Source organism: Corvus moneduloides, chromosome 8 (genome assembly GCF_009650955.1).
Source record: "Corvus moneduloides isolate bCorMon1 chromosome 8, bCorMon1.pri, whole genome shotgun sequence".
Classification (NCBI taxonomy): Eukaryota; Metazoa; Chordata; class Aves; order Passeriformes; family Corvidae; genus Corvus; species Corvus moneduloides.
In genome coordinates this window covers 29752942-29775790 of record NC_045483.1, presented here as the reverse complement: position 1 = coordinate 29775790, position 22849 = coordinate 29752942, and the positions used below count along the sequence as shown (strand labels likewise).

Genomic DNA, 22849 nt, shown 5'->3' with positions numbered 1-22849 from the left:
TTAAATATTTTGGGTAGTCATAAATGCAGCTCCAGTCCTAAATTGGAGTCCAGGGTATCTGATAGGGATTTGCACCCATTTTATGTGCTCTTCTGGCAGCTGTAGTCAGATTTCACCACGTGTATATGAAAGTAATGCCACGTTTTACACATCTTAAAGAAACTGTGGGGATATCCTGGGTACAATCAGGGCATGTGTGCCTTCGGATTAATCTTTTAAAATCTCACTTCCTGCCAGCTGTACGTTCCAAGTTCTTCAAATATGAAACTGATGTGAAATTAGTGGTTGGTCTGAAAAAATGCAGCTGGAATTAATGCAAATGATTGGGTGATATGTAGCACACTTTTGCAATGGAAATGGAGTCTATTATTAGGCAGCCTGATCTGTGTGGAAATATGGCTAGTGATCTGTAATCGTTTCCTGGTGTAACCCTACCCACCAGTGAGGAAAGAGCCCTGACTGTTGAAGAATTTTATTTGCCACTGCAGGCAATATGTGCTAGGACTCCTTGCCCCAACCAGCTGAGCACTGTGACTTTATTAATCTTGTCTTTAATTGGTAAACAAGACCTAAGATTTTAATGTTTTGCATTTTACTTTTCTAGTTCTGCAGGGTTCCTTTCCAAGAAGCTGTTTCCAGAGATGCTGCAACTTACATATTATCTGAGAGCCTTTCCTTCTGTCTTCATGCTTCACTCAAATCATGAACCCCTAGGTTCAAATGTTCTTTAGAAGGTGGCAGGAGCGGTACAGTGTGATAATCTGTGCCTTATTTGCTTGAAAAGTAGGTCATCAGCATTGAGAGAGTGGTACAATAGGTAGAGGTGGTAGAGGTAGGTAAACACTTCTGCCATATAGAATTCTGGATTTGAGTTTTATCGTCCCTGACAAACAGATCTGGAACAGATGGAATGAGATGCTTAAGTAATTACTCATTATTGTACAAGTAGAAGTTATTGTTTATTCCATAAATTATTAATTTACTGTGGAGTCAGTCATGAACAGAACATTTATCTTCTTATTTGCAGATCCTGTGAAAGTTTATTGTAGTTGCCGAAACACAAGACAAATGAAACTGTAAAGTGTTATTAGATTTAAAGTGTACTCTGTGCCTTGCTGAACCTATGGGCTTTATCATTAGCTGCAGAAAGAGATTACATTCCTTTGGTAGCTGTTAATTTGTCTACATCATGCTGATCCTGGATTCCTGCATCCAGCACTGACATTGAACAATGTGCTGAGTAAGTGCTATAAAATTGATGGAGATGTTTGCATAGCATTAAACTGACACGGAGGTATTTTTTTATTGGAGAGATATTTCACTTCAGGTCATTCAGGAGGGCCTTTCACATATACCTATGGTGAATATGTTGGGCTGAGCATGATACCAGCCTGATTTAAAGTGGCAAAATTATAAATTATACAGAAATCCAATTGAACAGGACAGAGAAAGTAGAAAAAGCTGATTTCCTATGAAACAGAATTTCTCAAACTCAGAGGACTCATTTCAGTAATGTTTTGCTGTAGACTCAGTTATGTTGAAGAGCCAAGTTAAGGACTTGTCTTCATGCAAGACAGTCTTTAGATGTGTCAGTATGCTCTCTGATTACCAAAATCCATTTAGAATTTTACTTTTTTTTTTGAACAAAGGTATTTGTTCTTTTAAATGTTGGCTTTTAAACAATCAAAACAGTTCAGAGGCAATACACACACGCTCAACTTGAACCATGCTGTATCATGTAATGAATGTGTTGCAGGAGCTAAGTCATAGAATCATAGATTTTAGCTGAAACGGACCTTTAAAGATCATCTGGTTTAAACCCTCTGCCATGACATAGTGATTTCAAGTTTCTCAGAGTAGCTGCTGTTCCTGGCTTGTTGTTGCTTTCCTGCCTCCATGGGGAAGGCTTAACTCCTTTGTTTTATGTCCTCATTGGGTATGTCCTCATATTTTCTGCAACAGCACCTTATGTTAGTTTTCTTTAGTGTGTCCATAGCTTCTGACAACAACTCTGTTGGTCAGCATTAGCCATCCATGTTCAGTGTGCAGAGTGCTTGCTTGCTTGGGCTTTTTTCATTAGTATTAAAAAATCACATCAGTCCAAGCAGACTTTATTACCCCTAGTGTCATATCATGTTGTCAGAAACTAGAGGCCCAGATGAGCAAGTTGCTGAAATTCTTGGCCAGGGCTCTATAAAGAGAATAAAATATGGCTGGTAGGCACACAGATTTCTCTACTCCGCCTGCAGATGCTCAAGGCTTCGTTTACTGAGGAAGGGGCGTCTTGTGCACGTGTGATAAGGAAGAGCTGAGACAGGACAGATGCCATGTCTCTGGGGTCTCCCTGCTGTGATTTCTTCTCTTTGGGTCTCCTGTGTCAGGTGCAGGTGTTGTGCTGTGTTTGCTGCAGTTTTGTGAGGGGGAGGAGGACACGTGGCTGCGGTGTGAGGTTGAGCATGCGGCCCCCTCCAGTCTGTTCACTTAGTGTGGAACGAGGAACATAATGGAATGCTCAGTAGTTTAACATGTGCCTCAGGAGGCTGCAGGGGAGCTGCCCTGCGCCCATTCCTCACTGAGCCCCCATGCTGCTGTACAGGGATTAGATACAGTGGTTTTCCAGGCCTTAGTTTAAAGTTGTGTTCTCTGCCAGGCTAAGTGTTTGCTTAAGGCATCCAACTGCATCACTGGGGGTGCTTTGCTGTAAATGCACTCACAACGCTTTTTTCTTTTGTTTTACCCAAGATGAGCTGGATGTTTCTGTGGGGTGAGCTCAGATGTAACTGCTGGCACAATGTGCTGCAGTGTGCTGCATGGCTGGGAAGGAGCTTGCAGCAATTCCTGTGTGAGCTGCCTTTGCAGTCATGGCCCTGTGCAGTGACACTGCAGCAAACATTCTTCTCCCCTGCCTTTGGCTCTAACCTTAATTTTCCCTGGTCACAGTTAAACTTGCAAGCTCAACTTCACTTAATTCAAATTAATGTTTTTTTTCCTCACCAGTTTCTCTGGTTGCAGGCTGCAAAATTATCTGCCTAACCTCTTCCCTCCTTTCCCCATGTCACAGCTCATGTTGAAAAGTAAACATGTTTTCAGTGGTTAACAGCAAAGACTAGATGCAGCTGAATAACAAGAGGAATACCTACTCCCCCTGTTTTGTAAATGGCCAGAGCTCTGACCAACTCTATATTTACAGATTGTATCTAAATAGTGTGGGTTTTTGTGGTTATAACTTTAAATTTTGATATATGACATGCATATCAGGTTGGATTAGGTCACGCCATCTTCCGTTGGAATCAAATTACTTTGCTTTTTAATTAAAATGTCCCTGGGTTGGAGTGACTGTGCCCCTGCTTTGCATTATTTAGGGGACAATCCTCCCAAATCAGGATAACTGAAATCATCTGGCATGTCTTTCTGAGATTCTGTGAATTAAAATAAATACTTTGTATGAGGTTATGCAAGAGATCAGAAAAATGCTTCATTAAATAACATTTGCTTCAAGTTAAGCAGAGTCATGTGGAGGTGCTGTGAAGAAGTAGGGAACAAAAACATATATTTGTGAGACTAGGTTTGACAGCCTGGTGCCTCCCTGGTGTATCCATTACATGAAACAATTAAGTAGTCACTCTTCTGAGTGTGTGAATAACCATTTTAGCTACCAGAAAGATTCCTGGGAGAGAGAGATGGGAAGAAGGAATTCCCACTGAGCAGACCATTACCTTGTTGCTTTAGAGACAGGAGACCTGAATTTGCACAAGACAGACTCAATTACTCCAAACAGAGTTTCATCATCTCACCTGAAACTGGGAAGCTTGATGGAGAGGCTGCTGCCATCTCAGTTCCTGTGGGGGGAAGGTCTCTGTTTTGAGGGTCTTTTTTTGAGTTTTCTCTGATTTTGTTCAAGAAGTAGTATCACAAGACTGCAGAAGGCGGAGATAACTGAACATAACAGGAGCAACTCTTTTGAAACCATGTTGAACCAGTAAGGAGTAGTTCTATGCCACTGGAGGAATACAAGTGAAAAACTGCATCTGCCTGGCTTTTACACAGGCTAGGGCAGTGTCTGGTGGTGCAAGAGGATGCTGAAGCCTCTATTTATTGTAGTCCTCCTTTCTCTTTTTTATCCCCACCTCAGGTGCTGTGCAAGTTAGAGGCAGAGAGGAGGCAAGGACTAATCCTGTCTTACTTCTTTACAGCTCTTCAAGGAGGCAATATTGTGTTGCAACTGTATTATTTAGGGGAAATGGTAGCATATGGTGCCAGAGATAATTGCCGCAGCAAGAGATTCATACGCCATGAGCTGTCTGGAGCTGAAGTTGGAAGCCGAGTTTCACTTCAGCTGTGGGAAGGTGTCAGAAACCAGCAGCAGTTTGTGCATGGAGCCTCCTGGGAGGTCTGTCTTCCCAGGAGGATGATTTGGGATGCAGAAACTGGCCCAGTACTTGCAACTTTTTCTGAAAGTAATCCAACATTTCAAATTCCCTTTGAAAATGAGCAGACAGGGAACAAACCATGATTGCAGAAATTTTGTGTTCCTTTGTGTTTTTCTTTTCATCTTCCTGTTTCTTGGAGAAGTAAACCTGGAGTCAGCAAATTTCATGATATAGACTGAAATATAATAGAAACATAGACTTTAAATAATTTGCAGGGCCTGAAAAAGAGCTCTACTTACTTCATTGCAATAGTTCTCAGCTTGTGGCTCTTTTTGCTGATGTTCTGCTCTTTAGCAACAACAGCAAGGTAGTGCCTTTAGATAATGAAGCAATACTGCATTTTGAATGCTGACTTGTTTTCCCTGGAACAGCATCAAGAAAATGAAGAGGTTTAAGTGCCAGGTGGAGATTAGAGGAAGAAAATGAAATTCAAAACAGGAAGCAGAGAGAGGCAGGCTGCAAAACAACCTTCATGAGATTTCACTCCAAGAGAGGAATATTGACAGTTATTGATCTGTCGCCTGCCAGTCACTTTCAGTTCCACAAAACTGCCAAGGAATTGTGCAGCTTTCTGCAGGCTTTTCAAAAGCCTTTAAAAGAAAGATGATGCTAGAGGGTTTAATGGACTGGGAAGACTAAAAAAAAAAGGCCAGCAAGCAGTCTGAGCATTTGCCTCCCACTGTTTCATTGGGCAGTTCTCCACATGCCTGTAATTCAGCTGCCTGGAAACAGGCTCTGCTGAGCCACCTCAGGACACCAACACATCCCTTGCCAAAGATGGGCTCAGATAGAGCGAAGCAGCTCCAAGCCTGCCAGGTGCTGTGTCTGCAGCAGGAAGGAGCCTTGCCGTGACTCAGGGGATATCTGCTCAGGCACAGCTCTGGGCTCGTGTGTGCCTGGCTGCTGGAGAAGGAGCAGCTCCCGTGTGCCTGGCTGGCACTGGCTTGCAGACATACCCGTCTCTGTCCCCAGAGCAGACCACCTGAGCAGCTGTGAGCAGAAACAGAGTTAGAGGGGACGCTGCTCAGCTGACAAGGGCTTGCCTGGCAGGAGATGTGGGGCCTGTGTGCTCTTCCCATAGGCACAGCAAAAAGCAATGCAAGTAGCAGCAGGGGAGAGCTGCTTTCTTGTCAGGACAGCAACTCTTCCTCGCTGATAATTTAACTTGGCAAGTAGGCATGGTTGGCAATCAGATTGTTGTGATGAGGGACGTGTGGCAACCAGTCCTTATGTCTGTGCTATGACTTTTACCAGCTAAAATGCAGGAAAACTTACAGTGATACCGTAGCAATCAAGAAAGAGATGCTTCATTTCTTGCCAATGATTACCTAATATGAGATGCATTTTTCCATGTCTACTCTGTCTTGGTTGTAGCTCTTATTGCCATTTTTTCCTTTTGTTTGAGAAGCCCTATAGTTTATCTACCAAGTCCATATACTATAAAATGTGCAAATTTTCAGAACTTACTGAATTTATTGTTTAGAGAGGCTCATGATGAATTGGAATAAAATATACAGATGCTGTGTGCGAGATTAATACCTGCTTTGAAAGCCAGTAAGACAGGTTTGTGTGATGGAATCGCAGCCATGTGTATCAGCCCTGACTGTTTTTCGTGATAATTCAGGGATGCTTTTATGGGCTTAGCTCCCAAGGGTTCTCAAGGCTGAGGTGGTGCAACTGATGTATCACAGTATGACAGTGCCTTCTCAAAGCCTGCAGCTGGCATCAGCAGGGCTGCTTGCCCCGGTGCTTGCTTCTAATCCAGAGCCACGAGCGCCTCTCCAGCTGGATGTGGGCCACGGCAGGTCTGCCCACACCACACCCCACCGCAGCCTCCCGGAGGGGCACATGCTCCCTGCTCGGCTCTTGCCCACCAGAACGGGCTTTCTTGCCTGCTTAGCTGGGTGCTTGCAGACTCCTGAAGCTGAGACACAGATCACCAAGTTAGCAGAGCAGGCTGCTTGCAGCTTTGAAGGAAAACTTCAATGAACTCTGAAGCCTCAGTTAATTATTTTTCTTGCTGCTATTGTTTTTTACTGCTGCCGACAGTGGATTTACCTCTGCCCTCTCTCAGAGGGATCCTGCTGTTCCTAATGCTGCTGTAAAAAACCTTGTTTCTAAGGAGTAAAACTAAACTTTTCTGTTTTCCTTTCATGTTTATCCTTTCTCAGTCTTATTGAAACATCAGCAACCCTCACAAGTAGCCCATTCAGCAGCTGGAGGCCACGGCCCCAGTGAAGAGAGTACAAAGGGAGTCCCTGGTGCTGGTCCAGCCCCTCACACGCTCAGGCTGGGGCACTGCCTTTCCTCACAGCCCTTCCCCTGGGCCGCAGGTGCTGGCAGACCAAAAGCTTTGGTTTTAATTTAGACGTGGCCCTTGAAGTCAGGCTGGCTTCTCAAAGCACCACACATCCTTGTCATATATCTCAAGTCCTGCTTTGATCCAGAGGTTGTGAAGGAAGGGTTGGAATTTCAGCTACACAGTATGAGCAGTTATCTGTTGAATTTGCGCTACCAGCAGCCTCCTGCTCTTTATACAACTGCGATGCGAGGAGAAATCATCCCTCCGACCCTTGTTGTTCAGTACAAAAGGAAAACCCTGCCCGGGGCTTGGGGCTTCTCGCCGTGTCCGCGGTGGGGCTTGCAGGACCACCTCTCTGGCAAGCCTCGTGTGCCCTCTAGCTGCTGCGGGCTCCCAGGGAGCGGCGGCGTCCGCATCCTCCCTGAGCCTCGCTGGAGCCGGCGGGCAGGACTTGAAAGCGAATTCCTCAATAATTGGAGTCAGAGGAGCAGTTGAGACCGAGAGGTTGATTGCAGTGGCTGCTGCCTTGTTTGCCCTGTGATGAGCCAACAGATAAAATTTGTGTTTGCTGCTCAGGTGCAGAATTAGTTGCTTTGGAAGGTATTTACCTACAGGTTACGTGTTCAGCTGAAGTGGGGAGAGTGATATATCGGCAGGATGACTCCCGTGGCATCTAGTGAGATGGAAAATGGAAATGTGCTGTGGGGCAGGGAGCAAAGAGTTGGAGAGTTGACAATTTTTTGTTTTAATTTTGTAATTTTCGCACAGGCCCTTTTGTGATGTGTTTCTCTGCAGAAGGAGATTGCTGCAGGCTCACCGGTGTGGTTAGCTACGGTGACTGAATGTGTCGTGCTTTTGTCTGTCCCAAAGAGACCCAGCAGAAGTGGGGGAGCTGCTCGTTCTCCAGCCGCCTTGCAAACACAGCGATAAAGGGTGTGAAGGCAGGGAGGGTGGGGAAGCACCGCTTATAGTGGCTGGAGGGCAGAGGATGTGAATGGAGCAGGGAGAGGATGTCACACCAAAATGCCCCCGGACCCTCTCAGCCACGAGCACTGAACACCACGCTGCTGTGAGAGGGCACTCACACTGCTGATATGGGAGGGAACACATTTTCTTCTCTCTTTTAGCAGTCAGTGTTGGGGGCACAGCACCATCAGGCCCAGGAGCTCCTGTGAGCGCAACAGCTTGAACAGGCTGAGCAGCCACAGCTGTGGTGAGGGGCACAGGTGGAGCTTGTCTGCAGAGATGAGGCCAGGCTGAGCCTGTGGGGTGGTGAGGAGATGCTGACCCTGCTGGAGCTAGCTTAGTAGGTAAAGAAAGCCCTAAACCACAGCATTATTCAGACCTCATAGTGGGATCTTGTGGAGAGGTAAGTGGGCTAAAATTCTGCACTAGTTTTTAAGTGATACTCCTTCTGGTGAGGAAGAGGGAATTATCTCTGCTATCTGTGCTGCACCAGTGTGGTGTTGGAGTAGCTGCTGCTTTTCTAGTGCTCCACCAAGGGGGTCTGCCTCAGCACCTCTACATTTTTTTGCCTTGTGTGTTTTGCTTTTGTTTCATGTGTACCTACTAAGTTTGTGTTAAAATCTCCCCCAATTACATTTTACTGCAACATTACTTTCTTCTTTAAGGCTTATTTCCCAGGACAGGCTTTATATATGAAAGAATTATAAAACGTGTTGGGCTGAATTGCATCTTCGTATTCTAAGAACTGGATGGGTCCTTGCCCATATGTTGACCAAAATAATTGTGTGTGTGTTACATAAACAAGCAGCTATAATGTGTACACTGAGGGCCACCTCATAGTATTTTCCTTGCTGCTGTGGCAGGCGGGATGGACGGCAGGTAGTAGGAATATCTGCAAACCTGCACTGCAAAAACCCACTCGAAAGCAAATATCGGGCCCATGATCAGCGTGCCTCAGGAAGCCGTGGCATTGTGTCTGCTAGGTGCCATGGAAACATCTCCTGGTGGTAACACAGCCCTCAGCTTGTGTACGGTGCCTCCAGAGGGAAGTGCTGGCTGGAAGGAATCCACTTTTACTAGGAGTTAATTTCTACCTTCCACCAACTCTGGAGGGAAACCACTGATTAAGATGATGCCTAGCAATTATACTACGATAAGTTAAATACAGAGTGGCTGCTGTTAGCTTTGGCCAGGCTGCACGGATTTGTGGAGGGGAAGAAAGGTGATGGTGTCTTGCAAGCTGAAATACTGGCACTCTGCTGCAGTCTAACATGGGAGCAGGCGCCTCCCTTTCCATCTGCGTAAGTGAACTTAAATCTGGCTTCTTCGGTCCTTTCTCACACCCTTTCTCCTTCCTGAGAAGGCTGACTGTCTGCTGCATCTGAAAAGGGAAAGGGGAGGGATTTAGAGTAATGGTGCACAAAGATTTTAGAGGTTTTTTGTAACACCTTGCAGCTAATATATAAAAACGCTGTAAAACATGTTTGGTACATGCTGATATTAGTTCCTTTTAGGTAATTATTTATGCTTTAACACTAACATCAAATTCTAAGCTTGCCTGTGTACCGAAAGAGCAAAATGGGCTCGGGTGTTTCGAGTGCTGTGTGTGCTTTTGCCATGGCAGCAGGGCTGGCCTGGAGCTCCAGCTCATGGCTTTGCTGCAGGCGTGTGTGAAAAGCAGCTTCACTACAGCAGTTCAGCTTCAAACCCATAGGAAAATCTTTCCTCTTCCTGTCTGAAAACATAGTAGTAAAAACATTTAAGAAGAGGCTGGTTTCACAGTGCAGTGACATAGTGCTACAAAATAAAAAAAATTAAAAATTCCCCCCTTCAAATGAGATGTAGGTACTGTTTAAATAGTCCTAGTGCAGAAATGGTCAATCCAGGTGCTCCCGGTTTGGGCTTCTGCTCTCATTGCCTGGTAGGAACATGAGGACAAAAGGCGGCAGGCGCTGTGGGCCATGTCAGCCGCCTGTAAGGCGAGCAGGGGCCTCAGGGGAGGCGGGGAAGAGGCTGGGGCAGCCGCGAGTCCTTTCGGAGTGCCGGGCAGAGTTTCCCCTTTCCTTAAATATCCCTGAGGGATATCATTCTTAAATACATATTTGATATGTATATTCTAAATGTACCTAAGCATATATTTAGATAGATATTCCTAAACACCCGCCCCAGGCAGGCCTGCTGGGCTGAGGGGCTGCAGAGCCGGCTGTGCCCACCTGGGGCAGCGCCCTGTCCTCACAGGGCCCCTCAGCCGCCCTCAGGGACAGGCACCCCCCGCCAGAGCCCACAAACTTCCCAGCTCGTGCTCTGCATCCTGGCAGGATGACAAAACAGCTTCCTTCATCAGACAGGATGAAAAGTGTAGGTTGTTTGTGATTTCTTATGTTTTTGCGTCTGTTGTTGGGGTAAGAAATTTGGAATAACTGGGTGAGCAGGCAGGACCCCCTTCTGAGGCTTGTAACACGGCTGCTGCTTAAATTCTTCTTCTGGTTCCTTCATGAATATTGCATTTTCTATCCTCAGGAATTAGGTAGAAATTCACAAATTTCATGGGGTTGGAAGGCTGTGCACCAGCACAGGGTAAGCTTTTTCCTGATTTCTGGGGCTTCTTTGAGGTGTAGTGACCCCTCCCTTTCCTGAACAGCACATCTGCCTCAACAGGAGGCCCTATTTTCCCTGACTGTAGGTGTGAGGGGGCTTTACAGGAGTTTACCCCATCACAGGTTTTGTCTCAGCTAAACAGAAGAATATTAGTATTTTAAGAATATACAGTAGAAATAAAATTTATACGAAGATGCTACGAGGAAGACAAGAATTTTACTGAAGTAGTAGATCTTTGGAGGGTAAAATAATAAAAGCCAGTCACTGTTTATCACTTGTCTGTTTTTATTTCCCAGAAATCATTCTCTTCTATTCAAGTTAGGCACACAACAAATAAAATTTCACCAGATCTACAGTTTAGTGGAGAAAGAAGCACATTTGGTGTTCCTCTGGAAACCCTTGTACAGGATGCAAAGCAATGTGGGGTTCCTTCTCTCGTGACACAGATGGTGGAGTACCTAGAGGTGTTTGGTAAGTTCATATTTTTCCTGCTTGGCTTCTGAAAGCTGGTATTCTTTGCTTAAGCTGTACTTTTCAGCTGTAAGTGCTGAAAACATTACAATTGTTACAATTGTTACAATTATTGTGCCTTCTTAAAGGAGCTCTTGCTTTTTGAACTCCAGTTCTCATCACAAAGGTGTGGTAGAGCAACCACTGTTTACTGTTCTGCATTTCTTACACAGGTCTGGAGCGAGTCGGTATATTTCGAATTGGTGGCCCAGCAAATAAAATCAAGGAATTGAGGCAGAAGTACAATCAAGGGGAAAAAGTCGACCTTATTAATGATGGAGATGTTGATTCTGTGGCCAGTCTCCTGAAGCTCTTCCTGAAAGAACTACCAGTGGCTGTTTTTCCAGACAATATTTGTTCTGGCTTGCTAAAAACTTTCCAAGGTACAGAACAGGCACCTTCCAAGCTTCTGTCCTTTCTCTGACAGTGACAGATAATGTGTTCATTGCACCTTCTATAAACAAGGTTTTGTGTTTCCTTAACCTGAGACTGATGTTTAATTGCTTTGGAGGGACCAGGCATCTATGACCTTGCCTTTTTTTGATTTAGTTAAGTCTTTTGGATTCCCTTCCTTCTCGTGGCAATGCATCCTGCAATCCAATCCTGCATTCTTTGAGAAAGCTCCTCTTCTGCATGCTGTCTTCTTAAAATTGTATACCTTACTAGTTCCTGGGATAACATTTTTGCTTTTAATGTACTCACCACCTTAAAGCTGCTTGTGTCTTTATATAGCCACTGCCTCAGTTCTCTCTTTTCCAAGCTGAAGCCCTCTTTTTTATTTAACCTTCCCTGGCACAGGAGGTTTTCTGTGCATCCCCGTTCTTATTTAGAACTTCATTTTTAGTTAGCATTTATTTCACCAGTCCTCCTATAATCTTCTTGGACAGCAGTGTGTGGAGCAGCACGACGCTTTCAAAATGCAGAGCCAAGATGTGTACCCACAGCCGTTCACTGCCTGGTTCCCCATCCATGCCTGTAATGGCCGAGCTAATGCTCTCGGTCTGCCCGGTGATTTTGACTGATAACTAATTCACGTGTTTGCATACAAATAAGTGGGTTTTGTGGGTTACTTTGCAGGCTGCTTTTGTTCAAAATGCCTGTGTAGGAGTTTACAAAGAAAGAGAAAGGAAGCAGTTTCACGAACTGTGAAAGTCTCCGCAGAAAGACCTACGGGGCTTTTGCAAACACCTTTTTTTTTCTACCCTGAACAGTCTTGCTGTCCTTTTTTAAAATTATTTTTTCCTCTCCATCCCCGTTTCCATTTCTCTCATTAATCAGTTGTGCACCACGGGCCTCGACCCGCACAGAATGTATTTTTTAGGGCTAAAATTACCCTTAAGGGCATGATTTACTTACAAACAATGTCAAAGCTACGCAGATGTGTCCTGGTGATCTACGGCAAATTTGAGCATCAGCTGCCAATTATTGAGCAGTACTGTCATGTCAATTCTAATAGCCAGGAGACTTTACCCTACTGATACTGAACTGCTGATCAAACCGAGTTGCTTGTGAACCCCTTTTCTGCCTTTTTACCCTTCTCTGAAGAATGAGAGCCAAGAAAATGTTAAGTATCCCCAATTTAGGTTTTTAAGCATCTCTTGTGTAACTACAGCTGCATATTTATAGAGCAAAGATGTTTTGAGTCTGAGAGCTACCAATTAGTCAGGAAATGAAGATGATGTGGGGCTGAAAGGGTACAATTTCTCGTTCCTCTTAATGAGAGCCATAGAGCATGTGTAAAATCTCTTGGGAGAGTCAAGGCTGATAACCTTGTACCATCTTTAAAGGCAGTTTTGAGGATTCAGGTACATGACTCCTGCCTGCAATTTCACTAAGAAAGCAGCTAGTGCTGGATGATTTTTCCATAACAGGAAGTATATCAGAAACAGTGTGTGTAAAACTCGATATCCAGAAAATCCATGGTCCTTAAATATTCATATGTGAAAACTTTTGTCAAAATTTAGTGTATAAAATCCTTGTTTGGGACGTATTTATTCTTCAATTTGCTCTAATATATTTTAAAACTTCCCTTCTTTCTTATATCTAATGGTTATGATGAAATTGTGTTGGTATGAGGAATATCTGTGTCATAAGTTTGGGTTTGGTGTTTCCCCCCCCCCAGAGCACAAAGTCAACACAACAGAATGCATAGAGAACCTGAGACAATTGCTCAACTGCCTGCCCAAAGCCCATCAAAACCTTCTTCAGTTCCTGTCTGCTTTCCTGCTGAAGGTAGCAACCCACAGTGCAGTGAATTTCATGACTCTGGAAAACCTGGCCATCGTGTTTGGACCTGCTCTGTTCAAGTGAGTCCTCTCTATTTAGCTACCTCAAACAGCACAGCAAGATCACACCTCACAGTGAGGTTTTCTGTTGTAACTGTGTGTCCAATAGTCAGTGGAGCATTTTAAAAGTTAAATGTTTATATGGTAAGTTATGGGCAGATGACAAGTGACAGGTTCTGAGCTGGCTGATCACTTTCATTCTGTTAGGCACTGACTAGACAGGTCCAGCCTCAAGTAAGAAACCATATGAAGAGGCATGAGGGATGGAGAGCTGTTTAAGGAGAACTGCTTCTCTTTTCTTAGCCAAGATAAGTGCTGGCTGTGGAGGCTACTTAGTTGTTGGATTTGATTCTGAAAAGCTCACCCTCACTTTGAGTTTGTAATAGCATTTGATATCAGAGAAATGAATCCCTGTTATCAAGAAAGAGAAGCAACTCATTCTGCCCTTGCCACTGAAATTCAAGTTGACATCCAAGTTGCCAGCTGAGCTTGCAAGCAGTGAGTGCCTGGCTGGAGCTAGAGAAGGCATGCTTGGGGTGGGGGATGGTGAGTGGGCACAAAACTGGAACCTAAAAGGGGAGTGGGACAGCATGTCATGCAAGTCAACGTGGTAAGAAAGAACAGCCTAGCGTGATCAGATAATAGGGGATTTCCCCCCTTCATTGTTGACATTAGAGGGTGGTAAAATATTTATACCTGTTACAATTTGTAAAGCTTTGTTTTAATTGATCATAGCCATGCCAGCTTAATGTGAACTATAAGCCAATGTCACTTTGCAAAATGTGTATGCTAGCAATTAATATCTTCTATGCAGTAAAAAAGCCTTGTTATTCAGTTGGGTGGGGTTTTTTTTGTTTGTTTGTGGCAAGCCAAGTTCATTTTAAAAGTAGATATTCAACAAATTTGATCAGCATCAATGACAGGCTTTGTTTTGGGGAATTGTAATTTTAAACCTTGCTGCTGTTTCATAGGTCTCTGTATGTGGTCTCTGTTTTCCTGCACTGTGGGTTTATTACCAGGTGTACTAGCATTTGACCTTTGCAGGTGATAAAAGTTTATATCTTTAGCAAAAGTACAGCAAGGGGAACGAATCTAACAAGATGTGGTGTGGTTGGAGTTATGCCACTCTGTCCTCTGGGAAAAGGCCTCACCATGAAGGGTATTCAGCACGGGAACAAAACAGTTTTGCAACCAGACCCCAGGTTCCTTAATACCTTCATACTAAAGTTAGTAAATGAGTGGAGACAGAGGAGGTTTATTTATCAGTGTTTGGATTACTTGTGTGGTGACACTTATCAACATCGGCTGATGCTTAAAGGCCTTCACCAAGAATCTGTCCCTTGGCCCCCACACGAATTCAGAAAGCACTTCACCGACTGTCTCTCTTCTGCCATCAGGGGATATTTGCTGTCACCTGGGGCTTTAGTGCATGCACACCCATGCAAGGAGACTTTGTTCCTTTATCTCCACTCCCCAATTATCCCAACGCGTGCCCAGCGATTCCTCTATCTGCACATAAGAGTCCCATATGCTCTCTTACTGATTGATGAACTGCTTCAGTTTTTAAATGTCCCACTCTGCTGGGACATGGCTCAGCTGCTTCTGAACATGTGCCTTTGCCTGGTTTTTAAGTACATTCAGTGCTAAACTGAGTGCTTGTGGCAATGACCTGTCTGAGAAGCCTTGAAAGCAATCAGCATCGGGTTTCCCTGCCAGTGACCTGTCAAGACAACAGCTACCATAAATAGAAGTATGTCTGCACTATAAATGTTATCTTCACCTTTTTACAGTCATTCGGATTTCACCAGCTCTGGGAGACAACCCAGTAAATCTGGAGCTCATTTTTTCTTTGTAAAATATTTAACTGGTGCTGTGCTTGGTGAGTTACCTCCTAGGCTTATGAAAAATCGCCTTTTTGGTAGTTGGGCAGAGAGGAGGGCCTTGCAATTTTGGCACTGTCAGTGAGATTGCTCTATACCACTTCCTGCTGAGTGACCTGAGGCCTTCAGTGTTTCAGAATAAATCATTTGTGTTATCCTGTACAGCAGTGAAATTCAAGGTAGTCAGCTGTGGCAAATCATATCTGCTGACACAGGGAAAAAGCCATAAATATCCTTTATGTCTTTCAGAGCAAGAATTAGTGCAATTATCTGGCACATTATGAAACATTTGGCAGCCAGAGCGAAGGAAATTGAGACATGTTGGGTAGTACTTGCTGTAGTTGTTCAGTGTAAATGTGAAGGTTATGGAAAAAAACACTTCTAATCTGCAGAAATGTGTGCTCTGTGCAATTGCTGGAATTAACCTTCTGGAGGTAATGTCAGCTCCACTTATGGCACAAATTCATAGCAGGTGTTAAAACTGTTCTTCATATATTCTGGCAATCTGCATTTTTGTGAAATTGCATCTTCCCTCTTTGACATTAAACAACTAAACTAAGTTGTTCATGAGCCTTTTCATATCTATTTATATTTGAGTGTAAATTCTGTCTATGATTATCACCTATCTCAATCTTTTGGCACTTTTATTTGTGGAAACCTGTCATACTTATAGTTCCACTGAAGTGACCAAGTAGGAATATTCAGTAGTTGGAACATGGAACCAATATGAGCCTTGGGAACACAAAAGAAGAATATTAAACTTTGTACATTGTAAGCCTAAACTGCACATACTTGGTGATTAGTAGCTGTTGTTATTGTAACACAAAAATTGTAAGGCTTAGCACAGGTATTATATTGAAAGTCTAGTTAGAGGATCATGGAAAACTCCTGTTTTTGTCCTCCTAGTATATATAAATGCCTAGGAGAAGGTATTGCTATACTTTTGTCAGAGATTCAACTGATGTTATTTAAATTTCCATGGATACTTTGTTATGCTTCATCTTGGTAAAGAGATTTTTGGTACTGGTCTCAGAAAGTAATTCTTGCATGAGTGCACAAGGTCTCCAGCCAGCCAGCTGTTTGCTTCTACTCACTTTGACTCATTCTTTCTGTAAATTTGCAGCAAGCCTGTGGCAGCAGGGAACCTTGGCAGACCTCCTGGACAGAGCCAAGGCAGGGGACTGTGTGGACTTTTTAGCCTGTGCTATGTGGCAAAGCAACTTTGAAAGGTTCAGGCTCACTCAAGAAAACCAGTAGCTAATTCCTGATGGTCAAGTTTTACTCGTTTCTTATTCATAGTGAGTGTTCTCCTGTGATTTGTAATACAACAGATTACAGGGCTTTTATGGGGAAGTGCAGAATATGCCTCAGTAGCTCTGCTCTTCCTGGGATCATGCGCCTGGATTTAGTAGTGTGGGAACCTGGTTCCCCTTTGCTGTCACCCCAATAATGCAGTTTCTGTTAGTGGCAGAAGTATCTGAGGAGGCAGGAAGTGATTATTTTACAAAATGAATTGAAAATCATTGTGGAAGGTGGCTGCAGAGAAAACCAAAAGTGTATTCTCTATACTTGGAATGCACAACTGTTGCCACCCATTAATGTCTGCTGATGAGACATTGATATTTGGAGTCAGCTGTCTCATCCCAGTCTATAGCTTAGATCTGTTTTAGGATGAAATGGGAACTGGGCACCCAAACACAGGCTGCTAATCAGGGAAAGGAGGACTCAATGAGTGGGCTGAGAACCATTTATCTTCCTGAACAGCTTGTGCAGTGGTAAGGAGTTAACAGCTGGTAGAGGTGGATTCGGGAGCAGATGTCTAAGCTAAAGAAAGAAGCTGAAAAAGAAGACAAAGCACTAAAAGTATTGCTTGTCTGGCCTGTGAGCTGAGGGTGTTGATGTTTGGATAAGCAATGAATAATCTCTTAGGACTGTTGTATGCAGCAAAGGCTATTGCTCAGTCAACCAGGTTTTACAAGCAGCCTTGTTCTTTGTGGAGAAACTGAGTCTGTCCCAAGAAAAATAGGAATCCAAGAAAGAGAAATGTTAGCTAATCCTAAAGAAGGAGCTGATGACACGGTGGTTCATCCTGTAATTCTTTCTACATTGTACCTAGCTATAACTCTGCTTAAACCTTCTGCTTTCAAAAGGAGCCTAAACTCAAGTTCTTACAGAAACAACAGTAAGTTTACAAAAGAGGAACATGAATGAAAGCAATTGGACTGGGTCCAATGTGTATATTTGTATTTTACAATTGCAAATGAATAATGAATGTACTCATTTGGCAAACAGAAGACTGGTGTATTTATGCTTCACATTAGTCTCCAGAGTTTATGAATCTCTTGTTTAAATATTAATATTGTGCTGGGTGGACCTGAGTTGGTGCAGCATGGCTGGAGAAGCTCCATTAAGGCCACAGCATTTATGTAAATTCTCTCCAAGCTTCCAAACTGTTGTCACAGGTCCTTCAGGGGTTGAGACTAGAGTCCTGTATAAAGAATCCCTTCAATTAAATTATTCTGACTTGACAGGGATAGTACAAATTCAACTATCATTTATAAAAAAAAACCCCAAAAAATCTGGGGAGAGCAAGCAAGAAAGAAAAAACCCAACCCAAACTGAACGTGGTTAATGGGAATATCTGGAATTTCCACTGCATGATATGTCTGTGGATTTATAAATTAATACACTGAAGCAGTTTGTTAACTAGGTTTTTTTCCCAGAGAGTTCTGGTAATAAGACATTCTAGTCATCAAAGTTCACCTTCATAAATGAAGGTAGAACAAAACCACTCTTTCCATCCCAATGCCAGTGAGCAGTGGCAGATGGGGCTTTTTTTTGTCTGTCCTTTTCATCCTTGATTTGGAGAACCTCATGTCCAAGCTACTGTCAGGTTCTAACTATTGTGCTGTGCTGCCACAAAGAGTCATTGTGTTGTGAACCATTGCAGCAAAGCTGGGGCTCTGTCACTGTGGAGGTCCCGGTGTTGTGAACACGCCAAACTCTGGTGCTCACTGTCCCAGCAATTTCTGCTTTGCTGAATTGTCTTGGGTACTGGGAGGGCTCCCTGTGTGACTCATGATTAGCCCCTGATCTGAGAGCTCCTAATCTTAATCCATCTCCTCTTCCCTCAGGATTCCTGTCAGTCCCTTGGCTTGTGAAGAACAAAGGCTTTATAATGGCCTCCTGCTGTATTTGCTTCAACACCAGGAGATGCTTTTTGTTGACCTGAACCCTTGTTTCTCACAGAGACACGCAGCTGGCCTTCAGGTAAGAAAGTTACAATAATTGATTCAGCAAGTAATCAAAAGTGTTTCATTAGGTTGAAAACCAGAACTGGGAAAGTATTTGCTTATACACAGTGTAATTAATGACTTCAGCTTGTAGCCAGCAAGGTAAATATTCATGATATACCTAAGCTGGAGAGGAAACACGCGTGTTAAAATTCTAATTATGAAAAAAATGCAAGTGCAAAAGCAAAAGGTCAGGAAGAAAATCCCAAGCTGTTCCACTTTAAATATATTAATGTCAGGCTGTGTTAGATCAAAAGCTACTGGATTTTCCCCAAGTGAAGCACTTTTTATTTTATGTGTGTGTGTTTGTCTATACATTGGTGATGCAGAAAAGCAAAATCAGAGGTTATGAAACCCCTTTCTTCTTTTTTAGAAACTCACTGTATATGTTCCAGCCTCTCCTTGAGCATTTTTTTTTCTAAAACATTGTTAGCACTTTGATTTCTTTTTTGCCTCTTTGCTGAAAACCTCCTGGTGGAAGAAACACGACAGACAAATCCTGGTTAGAGAGAGGGTCAATATAAATCTTATTTTCACTATGTGATGTGGTGTATCATTGCTGCTTAACTTGAAATTGATTTTTGGAAAAAGACATGAAGGAAATGTTATAGCAAACCCTGCAGTTTAATACTGCACAGTGCAGTTTTGTGATCCTTGTGGCTCACGACGAGGCTGGCAGCAGTGTGCCAGGTCAAGGGATGGACTGTGGAGGAGATTTGCACTGCATGTAAATGTGGATTGATGCTGTTTGTGTTTAATGACTCCTTAATTTTCTGGCTTCTTTCTCCAAGTATCCCTGTTAAGGAAAACTAGCAGACTTCTAATACAAAGTCAGATTCAGTATTTAGAACACATTACATATCCCAAACAGAATATTGGGGCTGTAATGCTCCTTGGAAGCTTTCTTGGAAAATAAAACCCATATAGATGCAGGTCAAATGAACAGAATATACTGATACAAGGATATTTCTAAAATATTGCTTCAATGCCACAAGACACAGCTCCAAATCTAGCAGTAGGATTGTTTCATACTAAGACAGTGTTGGAGCCCACACTCCCAGCTCCCCTTTCTCTCTGAAGAAGTCCCATGTCACTACCACCTCTGGGAGTTTCTGAAACCAGTATTTTAACGAGCACACAAAATCAAAATATTAACTGTCCCAATAGATCTGCTTCTGTTTGCAAAGCTAGAGGAAGCATCAGCAGCTAAAGGAAATTGGAAAGGTATTAAAGAAGCCAGGAAACCTGGCTTTCACTTGCAGTGCTTTTGTTTTAGAACCAGCTTCACTCCCTGTTAATTCTGCAAAATGTCACAGTCTGTCTGGAATTGTGGTGATGTGGGAAAGAATTCTGCTGAAAAGCTCCTCTCAAGTTCTTTAATAAAACCTCAGACAAGGCATAGCCATGGGGCACTCTCCTGCTCTGAGGTAAGCTTATGAAAGAAGTCCCATCTGTGGGTGAGAAGGGAATTCAGTATTCTGTGGCTGATCTTGTTTATGTAATTTTTGGCAGGAAACGTAGCATACTGGATAGGTACCCTTCATCTTTCATAATGTAATAATTGCTCAAGGTCCACTAAACTAGAAACATCAAAGTTAGGTTTACAAACTAAACATATTAAAAGTCCATGTTTTTCTTCCAGTAAAACAAGCAAAAAGTGAAATGGCAAACCTGGCTCAGATCCCTTGTTGCATCCTGGAAATGAAACTTGTTTTCATTGGCTTTTACACAGATACTTGCATTTGGACTACTTAATCTTAATTGCTCTGATTTTGCTGTTGGGGTGTCTTTTTTTTTGTTGTTTTTTTTGTGGTTTTTTTTTTTTTTTTTGTTTTCCACGTCAACATTTTAAGTTAACCTGAGCTCTGTCAAATTAAAGCCACGCCAATCTGGCAGGCATGCCATACAGCTGGCAAGACCTAACCTTCAGTTGTGTTGTTTGTGGGCTGAAGTGGGCAGATTGATTGTTCTGAGCAGAGTTCTTAGTGTCTCAAAGTGCCAGGAGCCATCCCACTTACTCTGTGGTTGCTGGCTTATTCAGACCAACAGAAGAATTCAGACTGGGAGAAGAATTTGCAAGTTTTTGAAAGGCACCAGTTTAATAGCTCAGAACTATTACCCTGGTCTGGATAGCAGACTATTCACAGCCACCAATTCTATCTAAAGATAGTGATTAAAAAGTTATATCCAAGCCATGACGTATTTTAACATGTCCTATTTTCCTGTATGTTGTATATATTTCTTTTGTCCTTTAAAAGAGAGTCAGAATGCTGTAAAATCCTGCCAGGCTGGGGTTTTGTGTCTGTATTTTTTTCTTAATGCATTTTATTTGAATTTTAATTTTATCCCCCCTCCACTCCACCACTCCTGAGAGTTCACTAGCATTAAAGCTGTCCTATAACCTTCTGTACTAGCTCAAAAGCTGCACTGGTACTAACCTGATTTTCATGTTTGGCTTAAATAATTCTTTAAAAATAGGTTAGGCACTGTGTTGTTTGTTTTTACCTGAGGCCTCTCTAGATAACTGTGTTTAACCCAAGGAATATCACCAACTGTGTTGGAGGTGTGCAAGATTATCTTAACTTCTGTAGTATAATTTAATTATGAACCTTGCTAATAGCAATTTGTCATCTCTGAATTTTACATTCCAGATAAAAGTTGAACATGGATTTTTTTTTTTTTTGCATCTAGTCCAAGAATGTTGTTCTGTATCTTTTCTTTGTACAGAAGTCATAGATAAATCCTTCCTGATTTATGCACAGTACCTTTGTCTTGCAAACAAACAGGAGCACGACTTTCTGGGTGCCTACAAGCCACTGCTTGTCTCCATATTAAAGCATGGGTTTGGTTAGAAGAAATGCCTACACCCTGAGGAAAGGAGTCTCATTTCTTGTTCTCTTCTCTTCCTTTGTCCTCTTATGCATACTTCACTATGTATCAGCAAGGCTGCTCTCTACAATCTTGGAGCCCTTTCATGAAGGGATTGCAGAGATCCAGGGGGATGGGGAAGTGGAGCTGGACAGTATCCTGGACTTGCAGGTTGACCACAGACAACTCAGAATGAAATTCTGAAACTGTAGTGTGGTTTGGAGCTGGTCAGAAGAGTGCAACTAAATATTTCATGGATACTTTATCTACTCAATTTATGGCTTTATTGGGAAGGCTTTTGTGGTCTGGAGAGTTTTGTCAATCTTGTGGGTTTAGCTTTTTTCCAAGACAAAATGGATGTTTCAGCATTAACTCTGTTCTGTGAAAGAAATGTGGTGCCTCACTTGCATGTGAAGTTGTCATAAAATAGAATTGTGGTCTTTCAGCTGGAATCTCCTCAATGTGGAGGACAGCAATAATTTAACTGAAGTTTTACTTTGCTAATCCCATGACAATTCGTGTTGAATTAACTGAAACCTTTCAGAACAAATGAACAACCACCCAACCAGACATTATCTCATTATCTGAAGTTTCCAGGTTAGACTAAATTGTCTTGTCAAAATACTTTTTCCTGGATAGGGGAACATAGTTCCACTTCCTATTTGTGCTCTTAACGATTTTTCCTAAATTTAAAGTGGTAGAAGTGTTGATTACTTTCTTTCATTTAAGTTTTTTCCTTAGCAATGGTATGTTTTAGTTGGTTTTATGTGTGAACATAGCAAGTTCTGCATGTACCATGTGAAGTGCCAGGAGATTTGTCAGTGTTTCTATAGGGATTGCTGTTACATTATAGAAGGACTTCTTAATATTTCCAATTCCACAGAAAAACTCTTTCCCCTAATCTTCGTAAATTTGCTAAAATATGGACCCATTAAACATTACATTTTAATTTTCTATTTGGGTACTGACCAAACCAGAAGACCGGATGAAAAATGCCGTTCTTAGAGATCAAAGTAGGACCTATACCCCCAAAAACATTGTGGCCAATAAATTGTAAAGATGTATTTCTTCTCTACTGGAAAAGCAGAGCAGAGTATGTTACTGACTGTAGGTATAAGGATTTGATGAAAATCTGCTGTAGGCTGGGGAAGTTTGACTTGAAACAGCTCAACTAGATGTGGCTGGAGTACTCATTACTCCTTCTAGGTGTTCAGTGCCAGAGCCTTGCTGCCTGTGGGTGGAAGGAATAGAGCTTTTCTGTGCTGTGCCTGTGATCTGCAGCAGCCCGGCCTTTGTACTGGAGATCTGTAACTTGGAAAGGACAAATGTGCCTGCTCTCCCTTTGTGGGCAACTGCAGGGTGTGGAGGAAATGTCACTGGTTTAGTGTTTGCTCCAGCATTGCTGGGGCTTTCTCTTGGTTTGCTGAACCAGTGCTCTGGGACACTGCTGTCACACTTCAGCCCCCCAGGTGGGTTGTGCTGCCCTCTTTCCCTTTTCTCTCTTTCCCCTCCCCAGTACATGGAAGCTTTGGGGTTTTTTTTGCCTGGGTAAGGCTGCACTAGGAGGGTAGCTCGGCAGGAGAGGGTGTGCACTGTGTGACAAATGAGGACACCGCTGGCTGTGCTTTACTGTAACAAGCAGCATGAGCACAGGGGAGGGGAGCTGGTCAAGCTGAAATGCTGAGGCTTTACTTCGGTCAGTGGCACAAGAGCAGAG

The 22849-nt window shown here is 43.0% G+C and overlaps 1 protein-coding gene across 1 annotated transcript in view; it reads left to right on the top strand.

The window, feature by feature from the left end:
• The first annotated feature begins 8760 nt into the window (after positions 1 to 8760).
• The window catches only part of FAM13C (family with sequence similarity 13 member C), a 115453-nt gene continuing 101364 nt past the window's right edge, over positions 8761 to 22849 (top strand). Inside the window, 5 exon segments of the mRNA XM_032115459.1 lie at positions 8761 to 8999; positions 10593 to 10767; positions 10980 to 11189; positions 12929 to 13112; positions 18106 to 18241. Of these exon segments, the coding sequence (XP_031971350.1) occupies positions 8970 to 8999; positions 10593 to 10767; positions 10980 to 11189; positions 12929 to 13112; positions 18106 to 18241 (735 nt within the window). The 5' untranslated portion in view covers positions 8761 to 8969.